The 14175-nt window shown below is 40.4% G+C and overlaps 1 protein-coding gene across 5 annotated transcripts in view; it reads left to right on the plus strand.

The window, feature by feature from the left end:
* cep170aa (centrosomal protein 170Aa) overlaps nt 1-14175 on the plus strand; it is a 40771-nt gene that overhangs the window by 7706 nt on the left and 18890 nt on the right. For 2 of the 5 annotated variants that reach the window (XM_086172646.1, XM_086172653.1), the window contains exons 2-8: nt 2539-2598; nt 3326-3462; nt 7127-7216; nt 9116-9194; nt 9326-9384; nt 9474-9696; nt 11318-11449. In XM_086172646.1, the coding sequence (XP_086028772.1) occupies nt 3358-3462; nt 7127-7216; nt 9116-9194; nt 9326-9384; nt 9474-9696; nt 11318-11449 (688 nt within the window). In that variant the 5' untranslated portion in view covers nt 2539-2598; nt 3326-3357. Of the gene's footprint in view, nt 1-2538; nt 2599-3325; nt 3463-7126; nt 7217-9115; nt 9195-9325; nt 9385-9473; nt 9697-11317; nt 11450-13144; nt 13241-13597; nt 13707-14175 lie in introns of those variants that run through there. The other 3 variants (XM_086172662.1, XM_086172671.1, XM_086172682.1) reach the window with 3 other exon arrangements.

Here is a 14175-nt window from a genome sequence, read left to right on the forward strand (position 1 = left end):
TGGGCATTAGACAGAGCCATGAACGTATTAACTATTTGTTTTTTGCCCCAAAACATAGACTTTGAGTTCTTCATGTCCTTGCTGTGCCTCAACACCACTCAACTCTTCAAAATTCAAAATGCGGATATTTCAAAATTTGTCTGAAAAGCTAAGCAAGCAAAAAATCAATCCCGTATATCTTGCCACCCTGTCTGCTGGGACCTTAATGAGCACGTGTAAGACACAGTCTTTCCTCCTCAGCTGGTTCTGCTTCAGCAGAGCGACCCACCACTGCATTCCTCCAGCTGTGCAGGACTTTTATGTGTGATAGTGAGAGGGATTTTTAATGATACCACACAGGCCGGAATGCATCCCATCCAGGCTCCTCGACCGCATTCTTGTTAACCTTGCATTCTGCAGTGAATGTGAAGCTATTATTGAGAAAGCAATTGCTCTGATGCTGTAATTATGCACGGACAGAGATGGTAACGTAATGACGATAATTTTGGTGTGTGATAAAGTGAAGCTATTCCAGGGCAGCTAGATCCCTGGGACATCTTTTTCTGAATATGTTATTTTAATCAGTGGCATTTTTCTTGAAATATTTTTTTTTTGTAAAATTTAGCACCCAGTGTGTTTATTTTATTTTTCTATTATTTTGTGGTAATTCACTGTGAGTTTCTAGGTAATTTCTTGGCAATTTTTTCCCCTGAGTTTTTAAGGCAATACGTTATTTAGACAGTCGCTATTTGTTTAAGGTTTTGCTGATTTCTTGAAATGCGGCTACTTTGTGATAATATTTTGAAGCTCTGCAGGTTCTCAAAGATGCGATTAAAGCTGAAAGTTTTATGAAAGCAATTGGATAAAGGAGACCATGATAACACAAAAGCTGTCATCAATAACAGTAGTCCAGATTTTTATCAGACAGCGATCCTTGTTTGAGTTTAGACCTTGAAATTATGTGTTACATTTAAAAAAAAAAATCCAGATAGAATATCACATTCATACAGTGTATATCATTATTCTTTATCACCCAAAACTAGTGTACCGTATCGGTGAGAGTGCAATATTGCAACAGTTGCTGAAAACGCTTGAAAACGAGATTACCAGGATGCTTCTCTTGCTGCGTAAGCATGACAGACCGGGCTGGAATCTGGCCAGTCAGTCTTTGATGGATTTAATTGAATCAGATCTTCCATTCTTCTTTCATATACAGGCGCACAGTCCCTGAACTCAGTCACGGGTTAGATGGGTAAATTATGGAGGCGGATTCAAAGATGGCTTTCAATTAAGAATTAGATAGAGTAAATACAATAATATATCCCCACCCTGTGCCTTTCATATGGATTTTAATAAGAAAACGATGATGAATTCTGGTTGTACAAGCAAGAGCTACAGCCCAAATATTTTCTTTTATGATAGCATCATGCACTAGTTGACTTGCAGTCTGCTACTGAAAAATATGTATGTTGATACATCGTATTAAACCGCCGCACACTCAAGGATGAGGTGGCATGAAAATCCTATACTGTTTACATCCGAGACAGCTGTTGCTTTGGTACAGTCATTCCCTGCTATGTTGTACAGGGAATCATCAAAGGTGCGCAGTTGATTAAAATTTTACTCAAGGGATTATTGAGTTGGTATACGAAGTACTTATGAGGTCAAGTGAGCAAGAGCTTAGCTCAATAATCTTTAATTCCCTCTCTGATGGGCTTTTCTTGGCACTTCCTACCCACGACATGGGGCTCCTGTTATTTTAATGCTGCTGCAAATGACCATGAAAAGCCTCCTTATGAAATCCGTGTTTAACTTTGAAGTATAAATGATAAGATAAATTTGTAAGGATTAAAGCTGTATAAACCTGGGCATAAATTCAAACATTGAGGTGTTACTGCTCGCAGTTTACCCTTCATACAGGAAGCCTAGGATTCAGCACTCCTGACAGGCCGCCGTCCGATGTATTGTCATCTTGTGACACCGAGAAAAATTGAATTGTGGGAATGTCCCTTTGGCTTGTAGATTTTCAAAAACATCAGTTGCGCCTGTCATTCAGCCAGCCACTGAGCGAATCATCTCTTTCTGCATTGAAACAGAGGATCTCAATCACAGCCCTAGCCGAGCAAATAAAGCGGCCAATAAAGATACCATGCTAGTCATTTTTTCCTGAGTTTTTTTTTTTTTTTTTTTTCCTGTCCTGGGCTGTTGGAAAGTCAGAAGTTGACCTCATTTCGAGCTACTCTGAAACAGAGTAAAGGGAGGAGGGAGAGAAAATAAATGTTCTGCTGGAACGCCGAGCCAACATTCCTACATCACTTCCTTTTCTAACATCTGGCAATGATCAGGGCAGGCAGAGAGAAACGGAGGATGCATCTGACTGGCTGGATCGGTCTTCGGACCGCCCACCCACTTCTATCTTCCTCGCCAGCAAATACAAAATGAACAAAATTGACAAAGTTGTGCTATCAGTTTCTGCCTTAAAAGATGTTCATTGCTGTAGCACTTTTTTATTTTTTGATTTTCATAGATTAAAAGCTTCTTCTCCCTCTGTTGTCTCAGGATGGCCTAAACCTGGCGGGCTGAGAGCAGTCTATCAGCAGTGAGCTACCCGGACCAGAGGTTTGTTATAGATCCCACACAAGCAAACCATTTTCTCTCTGGTGTTATTTGTCAGATAGTGTGATAAAATTGGCCTTCCACCTTAACCTCACTGTCTGAGTTCTGTCTTGGACACATTACAAAACTCACTTAAATGTTATCACTTGTTCAACACCTGATTTTAGTGTGCAAGTATTTATTTTTTGCTATTTCTTACACTACATTTTTTTGCCAGTCAGTTATTACCTTTAGATGAAAAAAAAAAACTATAAGACTATTATTAAGTCATTTCTAGCAAAATGATTTCTGATTTCAGGTCATTTTGAGCTGATTCAAGGTAACCTTTGGTCAATTCAAACAAAATGTAAATGATTTCTTGATGATATTCACAATGATTTCTCGATTACACACACAGACGCGCATATATATATATATATATATATATATATATATATATATATATATATATATATATGAATATTATGAATATAATTTGGTAACTTTTGTGAAGTAATTTCTCTTAATGGTTGTTAACTCATACACTTTCTGATGTACTGAATACATTTCATTGCAGGAGAAAAAAAATGCTTAGATGAAAGAAATCTCAAAATCAATATTTTTGGAGATTAATGTCACAATGGGGAAAAATTAGGGCCTATCACAACTTTATACAGTTCTAACATTTGAGTGGTCGCATGGGATTTACCGTTGTGTTATGCAAATGTTTTCCCGCTTGCCATCCCACCAGGTGTGCAGCCGAAGCCGCAGCAGGGTGCAGAGATGAGCGTCACCTCGTGGTTCCTGGTGAGCAGCGGGGGCACACGCCACCGGCTGCCGCGGGAAATGATCTTTGTTGGCAGAGATGATTGCGAGCTCATGCTGCAGGTAGGGACACCTCTCACGACTAAATGTCTAAGGACTTCTGAGGAAGAATCACATTTATTTTTACCGCCAGGTACTGATAATGTCCCAGAAAATATGGCAACATTTAAATGCAGATCATGATTGCCCGGTAACTGTTCACAAAACAAACTGATACATGTGGCTGTCATTCTACTACCATGATAAGATGCTGACCTTACAGCAGTTTCTCACAAGCGGAGTTTGAATGCTATACAAAGAAGTGTCTATGCTCATGCTTGTTTCTCTTGCAGAGGCAGAACATGTTTATATGTCCGCTTGTTGTTTGTCACTTTGCATCCTGGGATGGTGTTCGCACAGCTGCGAATATACGAACAGATAGACACCGTGTGGAAACTCATGTGGAGCGCTGGTCACCGCACTATAAATAGAAAGTGGGGCAGATACCTCTTGACTTAGATCTTATCTCACCAGGTCACTGGTGGTGAATAGAGGGAGCATCCAAGGCTGCAGTACTCTGCTTGGACACTACACCTTTTAAGAAACGTGTTTTCGTGCACCAAACATTGTCCGACATCCTGAAAGGCATGAAGTTCCCTCATTAATATTACTTCTCTGACTGCGATGGTGGACACTCAGATTGGCCTCTTTATCTTATGAAATGACTGTTTACATTATATTTAGCTCTCCAAACAAGGGTGCGTGATTGATTTGTTTCTTTGGGTGTCTTTTTCTTTGGGTGCATCTCTAAGCAGGATAATGCAAAAAAAAAAAGGCTGAGGATGTATGGTCCCCAAATACGATCAGCACTGTATTGCAAGTCAGAAAAGAACCTGCTAAAGTTCAGGAATGGACCCGTGCTTTTGTCAAAGGGTCTTTTATGACTTTAAGACAGTACTTTAGGAAATGTAGCCAAACATGTTGCTCCGAGTTGTGAATTTGCATTCATTAGAAGGGCTATTCACCATGGAGAGTAACTCAAAATCTAAGTTCCCATTGAGGTTCCTGCTTTCTCTACAGGACCCAGTAAACTTATTTAAGATCCCAGAACCTTTTATTTCTGCTTCTTTTGTAAAAGCATTATTATTCTTAGCTAAACTATAACCCTACCTTTTGAGATACTGTTGAATCCTATTGGTGGTATTTCTCCTTGCAGTATGAAGTCCTGAACTTCAAAGATAAGATTTATTGGATTTGTGGGTTGAAGAGTTGAGCATAATACAGTAATTCTAAAAAGCATAAGGAACTCATTTCACGATTCAGAAATAGTTGAGGTTTAGACTGGTGGATGTTAAAGTTTATGAAAGTACTCAGTGCTGTTATCATTTTTGACTCGCAAAAATTGGCTTTATTTAATGTTCAAGCAGCCAGGATCTCTCTCTGAACACAAACCTCCTGCAATGAAAAGCTCGGCAGTGTTGTATGTTTGGATAATATTAGTCGTGTTTCTTGACAGAGGGCTGCCACTGAACATATAGAACTGTGAAAAATAACTTGCCTTGAGCTGGACCTTACATTACTTTATCAACGCATGCAGGAGAACTATGTAGGTTATCAGTGTATCTCAACACCGAGGTACATTTTCGCACGTCATTTGAAAGTGTTTTACGATCAGGTTGAGTTTTTGGATTCATCCAACTGGAAAGACTGCAGCCGTTCATCTCAGGCAACCATGCGACTCCTGTGTTTGTATAGTTTCCCATCCAAATTGAGTCATCTCACATTCCCGCTCTTTCGCAAGAAAAAAGGAATAATGAGGGTCATTTACTGAATCAAGAATATGTCTCTTGGTCTACCAACCCTGTGCTCATCACATGACTAAATGTGAAGTAGTGTATCATGCATCAAATAAAACAAGCAAATAAGCATCGTGTCACAATGTAAGCAACTTTGCAAGAGATATTAATCAGAGCCAAACTGGGTTTGGATTTTTTGTAAATCCTTATTGTATCCAATTTTTTTTTTCCGCAGTCTGATATTAAATTGGGCCCTGAACTTTTTCCTCACTAAAAGCAAAAAGTGTTTTTTTTCTGTCTTCCAGATTCACATAGTCTGTTTAGTAGCTTAGTGTATCTTCAATGTATCTTCATTTTTCTTGATTTCCTAATGAGTCATTAGTAATTTATTTAGCACTATTCCTCCTTTCTGTGTCGCACGTTAAATATCCCTCAGTTTCCACAACACCCGTTCATTTCCCCGGCGATGTATCGTACTTAACAGTTGGAAACCGCCTTATCCCACGGTGTGAAGTCCAACTGGCAGCTCAGTTTGTTTCTATCCTGTTTGATCAAGCTTAATCTCACTAAGGTAATCTGTAAGAAGACTGGCTCCCGAGACTCCCCCTAACTTCCCAAGGCTTTACTCCGTTATCTTGACATTTTATTTCAGCTCTTATGTGCATTCCAGAATTTTTCTTTTCTTTTCTGCCTCCTTTCAAGGTTTTTTGGGTCCAAAACATATAGCTTTGATAATCAGCTCCATAACATCAGCACTGAAGGTCTTTTTTGATCTCAATCAGGTTAGTTGAATCTCATTTCACACAAAAGTTGTGTGTGACCCTGAAGTCTGCACTGTGTTTCAAAGTGGTTTAGTTATACACAGCAGATGATGGATTTACCGTTTTGTGAACTGGACCTTGTGTTTTGTGAAAACGTAAATCGACTTTATTACATTATATTCAATACTTTTATCTCAACTGTACAAAAACTTCTACCACACAATGCGCTGTATCCAAATGCCTTCTAACAGGCATTTGAACCCTACAGTGAGACAATGTACAGATACGTTTCATTACATGGCCGACATATTTCTCGCTGTACGCCTCCATCCAAGTCTGACATTCCATGAAGAACATTTTTCACATTTTCCCTTATCAGAGAAGTTTGAAGGATTTCTGGGGGGAAAGACAAGTGGTATCTTTTGGGGATATACACTTCAGAAGTTTTATTTCAGTATATGAAATACACGCCGTCCTGAAAGCACAACTGTGTGTATTATCGTTTCGCGCATTATCATTTCCTGGTAATGAACGTCCCTGTGTGTGACAGGCAACCAGCCAGTCATTTAGCTGATGCGTCTCTCAGTTGCATCATCGCCCCGGTGGAAAGATCTCACATCTCAGCATCAATTAGAAAGTGAACTTTGAGGTTGTGCTGCAACCACAGCTGTGTCCCCAGCGTGCTCTTTGCCCCTAAAAAGGTCGTTCACTGAAGCGCGTTAACAGAAGAGCTGCGAGATGTTATTGACATCTTCTGTTGTCATTTGATTCCATTTCACGTCCTCTGGGATTTCTGTAAGCATGATAATGATGGTGATTTCATCAGATATATTCCTACCCTGTAGTGTGAGGCTGCCGGTGAGAAGAACCCATTGATGAAATATTGATAAGACTCTCATTTAGGATTTTCTTTGACTCATGTCTCTCCAAATTGAAGCAGCATCTTTAATATTTTCTGCATACCAAAAACCCAAATGTGGAATAGGATTCATGTTTGATATTTTATTGAATTGAGTGTATATTTTTTATCTGCCGCAGTTGCCCTCGTCCCTGTTTGCAAAATGTCTGTCTTCATTGGATCACAACTTCTGTCCTGAACCCGACCCCGGACTTCAGTTGCACATTAAGTCCTTGTTAGTGACCGCTAGGTTGCTATTTCTCCTTGAGTAACGTGTATATTTTTGTTTGAAGTCCCGCAGCGTGGATAAACAGCATGCAGTCATCAACTATGAAGCTGGGAGTGATGAACACAAGGTCAAGGATCTGGGCAGCCTGAACGGGGTGAGTAGCGCCCAGACAGAAATACGCACAGCGATTCGGAACGAGGACAAAAGAGGATAAGAAGAAAAGGTGGAGAAGAGGAGCGACCTGTGATGGATGAGGGACAGAAAGAGATAAGAATACAAGTACCTAAGGGGGTGAATGGAGGGTGTAGGGCGAGATTGATGGAATCGAATCACGAGGAAGGATAAATGAAAGAGACGGAAAAAGAGGTTAGAGGGGAACTTCTCTGGCCTTTAGTCGACCTTCAGTTTTCTCTTAATCAGTCCGTGTTAATGAGGGTTTTTATCAGCAGAGGTCAGTTCAGATCCAAAGCCAATTATGCAAATTGCTATTTATCTTAACATTCGGGGAGACAAATAAAAATCAAAAGGTCGTCTACAAGTTAAACTCTGAAATACTGCCGTGGGACTTGCTCTCTTATTGATATATATATATTGGTCGACTGATCAGCGCATTTGTTTATAAGGGATTCAAGACTTAATAGAAGCTTTTTGTACCCAACACTCTGCTATGAGGTTTGTTTATATCAGAATCTCTTGTTAACAGTGATTCTCCCAGGTAGGGAGCCAGAGATGTTGGGAAGAAGTAAATGATTTGTCACAGGGTGATTAATGAACATGATTATCATTTCAATAATTGAATCTCAGATGGTTATGTGATAAATTAATTACTTAGCCCTGGAGTACGGCGTGGATCCGAGGTATTCCCACAGCAGACTCTTTACATCTTAAGGGAGTGATGGGATTTTTTTCACTGGCCAAATAACATTTTTAAATGATTGGGAATTGTTTTGTTTAGCCAAAGTGTAACAAAAGATAGAAATAAGCTATAATCCTTGTAGTTTTATTTTTACAAAACCCTGTTGTCCACACCATAGGTTCCATTATTTGTTTGTTTTTTTTTTTAATCTGTAATACTCCTCTCGATGGTTTGATACCCTTCACGTTTGCCTTCGGCTTTCCAGCTCAGTAAAACGTGGTTGCACTTGCCATGTGGCATTAGTCATGTACAGTGATTTAGTACTAAGTCATAGCGAGCCGTCCAGATTACACACATGCAGAATGTCCTCCATATCCTCTCCAGCTTTTCGACAGGAAGCCAAAGTCCGAGCCACTTCCTGCTGTGTCACTAACCACTAGCTCCTTTTGCTGGATTTAGAGGAAGTTTTCTGCTGCTGAGTCAGTGGATATGTTGTGGTTTGACACAACAGTGAGTCAAAGAGAAAAAAAAAAAAAAGCTGCAGTTGGGGCAGTATTTAACAGGAGCCATTTTATAACGTTTTTTTTCAAGCTGTTGTTTTTCATCTCCCTTGAGAGGATTTTTTTTTATTGCTACAGCAAAGCAAGTGTGATTGAATTTCGCGCACAGTTCAGTGTAATGTGATCCGTCTCAGAAGTCACACCTGAGGGGGGGTGAGAGGGGTGAGAGGCGATCGAGGGCGCAGAGGGGAGGAGACATTAGTCATCGGTCAGTGTGAGGATTGATTCCCCCGAAAGAGAAGTATCTTAGGAAAACTTGATGAAATGATCAGTCAATAGGAGTTAATGTGATACAGTCACATCGAGATTCATTTTGTAGATGTTATGAGGCCCGTGGTTGGATTCACCCCAGATACATTAAGTCAAAAGAATTGAAAACGAACTACAATCTCAAAGAGTTTTTACTGATTCCTTTCCTATTATATCTTTGACCCAATGCTGTATAGTGAATTAGAGCCACACTAGTGCAAGAATCCATTAATTCAACTAAACAGATTGCGAACATCCAGCGTCCTGTATATTCCGACCTGTCCCAGCAGAGATCGATGCTGTGATATTAAACTTCCAAAGGAATTATGTCCCTTCAACACTATTGTTTTTTTTGTTTTTTTTACTCTGGTCTGTGGCTTCCTTGCAGACCTTTGTAAACGATGTCCGCATTCAGGAGCAGATGTACATCACTCTGAAGTTGGAGGACAAACTGAGGTTTGGATATGATATCCTTGTCACATAAACAGGAAATGCGCCTCTTCATTTAAAAGATGGTTTGGAGGGAAATTTTGCGTGCATCCCTGATACATAATCTGCGGATAGTTGTGTCCGAATTACCTTAACCCTTCTGTCTCACATACCAACCTGTTTACTGTGGTGAGAGGAGAGCTTACCGTGCCAGAGGAGGCTCTCAAGGTAAGATCACACTCACCCCAACACAAAATGCCCATGTTCGTCCATGCACACAGTTGTATTTTACTTTATTCATTTCTCCATTTCCCCAGCATGAAAAGTTTACCAGCGGCCTTCAGCTCAGCAAGAAGCCATCCAGCGGTGACACAACTGTTACAAGCAGGTCTCCCACAAAGACCCCATCGAAGACAGCAAAGTCTCCCGGCAGTAGCACCCCGAGGTCAGGAGAGGGTAGGACAACAGATGGGGTCATTTCCTCCAAGGAGACCCCAACAAAACCTGGGGACACTCCTAAATCAGAGGAGAGGATGGGAGGTAAGAGACTGCAAAGGGGAAATTTGTCAGAGCAAAAAATCAAAAATAGCATGAAATCTAAAGGGTTTTCTTTTAAACATAAAAGAATATAGAAACATTCTATAGAAAATTGCTGTATCAGCTCGAAAACATTTATCGGTCGGCATATAATGTTTCCAAAATGAGTGAATCCACAAAGATGTTAGAAAGCATCAGGTCACCACGCTTGCTCCTACCCAACAATTTGATCCAATCATCGGTTCAAAAACAGACTTAATATAAATGGAAAAAATTCACATAAATACAACACTTTGAATGTGGTTTGGTATAAGTACCTTATACAAGTGAGTAATAGAGAGGCTCTTGGAGAGTCTTATTTTACATTTCAGTTCAGATGTGATGACCGCCATTTAGTATTAGTCACATTGTTTTCAGAATCATCACCCTATTCTCTGACACCCACCACCACCGCTGTTGCTTTTATCAGGGTCACCAGTCTGCTTCTTCCATCATTTATTTTGGTGGTCCCTCAATTAACGCTTCCTGTGCTGCCCTGTGTTGTATGTGTGCAGTCAGGCCAGCAGGGGGTGGACATGGTCACCAGAGAAAGCTGTAACCACGGTCCACATATAGGAACTTAGTTTTATCAGGATTGGTGTCTTTAGTCTTTGGATGTCCCTGATAAATGTCATCAAGGACCTGCATTGGTCCTAGCAGGGGTCCTCTTTAAGCTCCAGATGCCGCCAGGCCACATGGGGGTTGTGTTATTGCACAGATTAAGTAGTAGTGTGCCAGTATAATGCAAACCCATATGCCGGCACTACTTTTCCTTAATTGTCGTTGCATTCATTGTCAGGCACATGCACATATATCCCCACATAGTGCGCAATATTAACATGAACCCTGCAATATATCCACACTGACAAGTAAATATACACACCGTTCCATGCGTGCCCCCGCCTTTTCTAATGGCACCTTGTTTGTGGGCGTCCTAACATAATCTTGTAGTTACTGCTGTAATTCCAGGCTTCACCCAGATATAAAAAAAATCAAAGTATACCTCCGTTGAATTTTGTATAGGGAGGCCCCCTACTTAATCTGTGCAACTTGGCAGTGAGCGTTTATAATTATTTCGCTCTACTGTAATTTAGCTTACATGTATACATAGCTGTGGATAAGGGGGGCTTAAGGGATACAAAGGAGGGGTGAAGAGCAGAGAGAACTTGACATGGACCAAAACTCCCACAGTTGTTGCATTTCATTCACTGTTTTTTTTTTTGCTTTTTTTAGCATCTTATTTAAGAAAAGAAAAACAATTTAACAAAGAATGTTCATGAAATGTCAGCTATGAGGGCCAGCAGAAGGTCTCTGTTTTTATTGAAACCCTATGTATCTGAGAGAGTGTGGTACAGTGCAAATTGTGCGGGTTAGAATTCTGTAACTAGGTCAGGTCATTCAGGACGAAATAAATACACACACACAGAACCAGATGAGGAATTATTACTCTATAAAGAACAGTTTATGAAGACACAGTATAGGTATATTAGATGCATTAAATAATGCATCACACTGTAAGCTTTTTACAAGCTTCCACAATTTCTAAAAGCATTATTTTTAAATGCGTGTGCACAATCTCCCCCAGCGGACGTCACAGCTCTGCCTCGTGGGACGCCCCTGTATGGCCAACCATCTTGGTGGGGGGATGGCGATGCAGATGATGAGAACTCCTTTAAACAGGAGACCAAGTCATCCAGCAAAAAACACGACATCTCAGGTACGAGGTCTCAAGACTTTCAACTTTTCAATGCATTTTTTGTGATGCTAAATAAAGACGAGATTTACTAGCCCTGAGTTAGGGTGGCACAGGGTTATTGATTTTTGTTTTCCGGGCAGCCACAATGTGTCTTGTGCACTTTAGTTGCATGAAGGACAAACACATGCACTATATGAATAAACTGTATGGTCGTGTTTTCGTTCATGACCCGAGAGGGCAATTGCTTTTAGAATGATGCAATGCCGTGAGGAGAAGTAGTAAAATGGGATTATGGAGTAACTGTCCACATCAAAGTATGGCCACTTAAATGTCTTCTGTTTGGTCCATTGGCAGTAAAAATATTATTTCATATGTCTGATAGCATTAGGAAAGAATTCCTCAAGCTAGATCTTGCTGTTCATGTCTTGCTTATTGCTGTACATACTACTGCCAGTATGAGGATTTCTTTTTGTGTTTATCTGCCTGTGCCTTCATGTTCTCTGATAGAAGGGTCAGCACAATAAGGAGCTAGTTAACAGCATAAGCTTCCCCTCTGGCTCCAACAGTCCAGTCTGACAATGAGTATCGACCTGAGACTTGTTCCAAAACAGATTAATATCGTATGCCTTGGAGCTTCCACTCTTTCAGACGTTGCACTGTCTAAAACCATTTTGTTCAAGTCATGTTTTAGATGTATTTGGAAACTTGCAACAAAACTGAGGTCGGGAGACTTCATTTCTTGACATGAACCATTGATTCCTGATCAAGTAGTGTATCTGCTACAGAGTGTAAATATTCTCCTCACACTGAATCCCTGCTGTGAAAATCAATTTGTGATGCATAAGGGAATTACGACAACTTGAGATCAGTACACAATCAATAGCATCACTTTATACAGTTCCGCTCCTGCAACATATACCTCACCCAGTTTCAGACCAAAACTTGTTTTCTGCCACCTTGGACACTTTATTCTGACTGCCCTGTGACTAACAAAGGATTTTCTTATTTTATTTGATAGATTTTATCATATAACTTTGTAATATTGTAAAGCAGCTGACCTTGTCTTGGTCAAAATGCTATTGTGTATCATTACTTAACTCTTCAAACACCTTCCATGCTGTTGCCTAAAATGTTGAAAAGGTTGGAAATTGCAACTGCAGCCTGCAGTATTTTCAGCACATGTAAAAACAGCATGTATAATTATACAGATTGTATCCTTCTGGGTGCTTCCAAACTTTATGAGTTGTGTTTGTCTTAGTGGGCTGTAGGCCAACAACACAAGTGTCTTTACAATAATGTATATTCAAGTTCACACAAAGTGTGTGTGTGTGTGTGTGTGTGCGTGCGTGTGTGTGTGTGTGTGTGTGAGTGTGTTGCTGACCGTTGTACTAGGGGATCGCGTTAGCTAGTGGCAGATATACAGGGTAACAGGATTAGAGACTACACCAATAGTAAAACAGCTTAGCGCGACAGAGTCAGTCTGTGCCAGGCTGGTTTACTGTGGACTGAGTGGGGGGAGGTGGCCCACAACACACTGGAACAGACTGAAGCGTCAACAAATCTTTCACCACATCTGGATGGACGCACCGCGGCATCTTCACCAGCCTAAAAACTGAGCACTTTAGTTTTACATCTTCTTTTTCTATTTATCGCTTGGGAATTCTTTTTCTCTTGCTCCTTTTCCTCTGTATTTTTGGAGGGCACTTTCGTGTCATTTGAGAGTAAACATGTGCAGAGTGTTTTGAAAACCTGAAAGCTTCCCTTTAAAAAAAAAAAGGCAAATGGGATTGACTACCTCTGTCATGGAAGTGGGTGAGTTTTACCACTGACCTTGAGCACTGAATAGATGTTGTGATGTTAGATCTACTTCTGAGGTTTGATATGTTGCTTCCGCGGAAGACTCAAAAGCGAGTCTTATCAATGAAACCATTTACCTGCTGTGATCATCGTCAACTCAAGAGCAAGTGGAAGATAGAAAGAGTGGCTGAGAGCAGGAGGACTCTTGAGTGCTCCGTTGCATATATATGTCAGTTAGTTTAGTGTGTGTCCTTTTCTTCTCCTCTGTGAATGGGCTGTGTTGTTGAAGCCCCCCACCCCCATCCTTGTGTATTGTCACTTTGGCTGATTTGGTCCTGCCATTGCACTGGCTTCCCCGTTTCTCCCAGTACAACGGCACATACATACATACATACATACATACATACACACACACTCAATGCAAACATTTGGCTCACTCTGCTCTGCAGTGATCATTAACCAACCACTTGTCAATTCTCTGGTGAGTACGGCTCTCATTTCTATAGACTTTGAAGCTAGCAAATGGCTTTCACTCTGGAAGAACTTAGGCATCACATCTACGTACTCTGCTTCCACTTAGCCTAAAACAATAATTGGACAGCGAATTCATCTGGCTCTTCAGTATATTACTGTTGAAATCACTTCAGGCACTGTACTGGATCAGCGGATGTTAATTTGTAATACCTTGTCTTTGGTTTTGCTGTTTCTGTTTTTATCTATGAATCAAATTTACCGGCTGCGTGACTGAAGGATCTGGTGTTGCCTTGTTCGTGATCAACAGAAAAAACAGGAAAATGATCAGAACAATCATTGTGACTTAGATTTGGAGTGCAGTCGTCAAAATTTCACACAGAGACACTAATAGGAAGTTAATAATGTGAAAAAATTATTAATGAAATTCAATATTGGATGTTTCCGAGGCAATTCGTGTGATTTACGTTGACATTAAT

This window comes from Fistularia commersonii, chromosome 2 (genome assembly GCF_037954325.1).
Source record: "Fistularia commersonii isolate RoL2024-O1a breed Wild chromosome 2, RoL_Fcom_v1.0, whole genome shotgun sequence".
In the NCBI taxonomy this organism is placed as follows: Eukaryota; Metazoa; Chordata; class Actinopteri; order Syngnathiformes; family Fistulariidae; genus Fistularia; species Fistularia commersonii.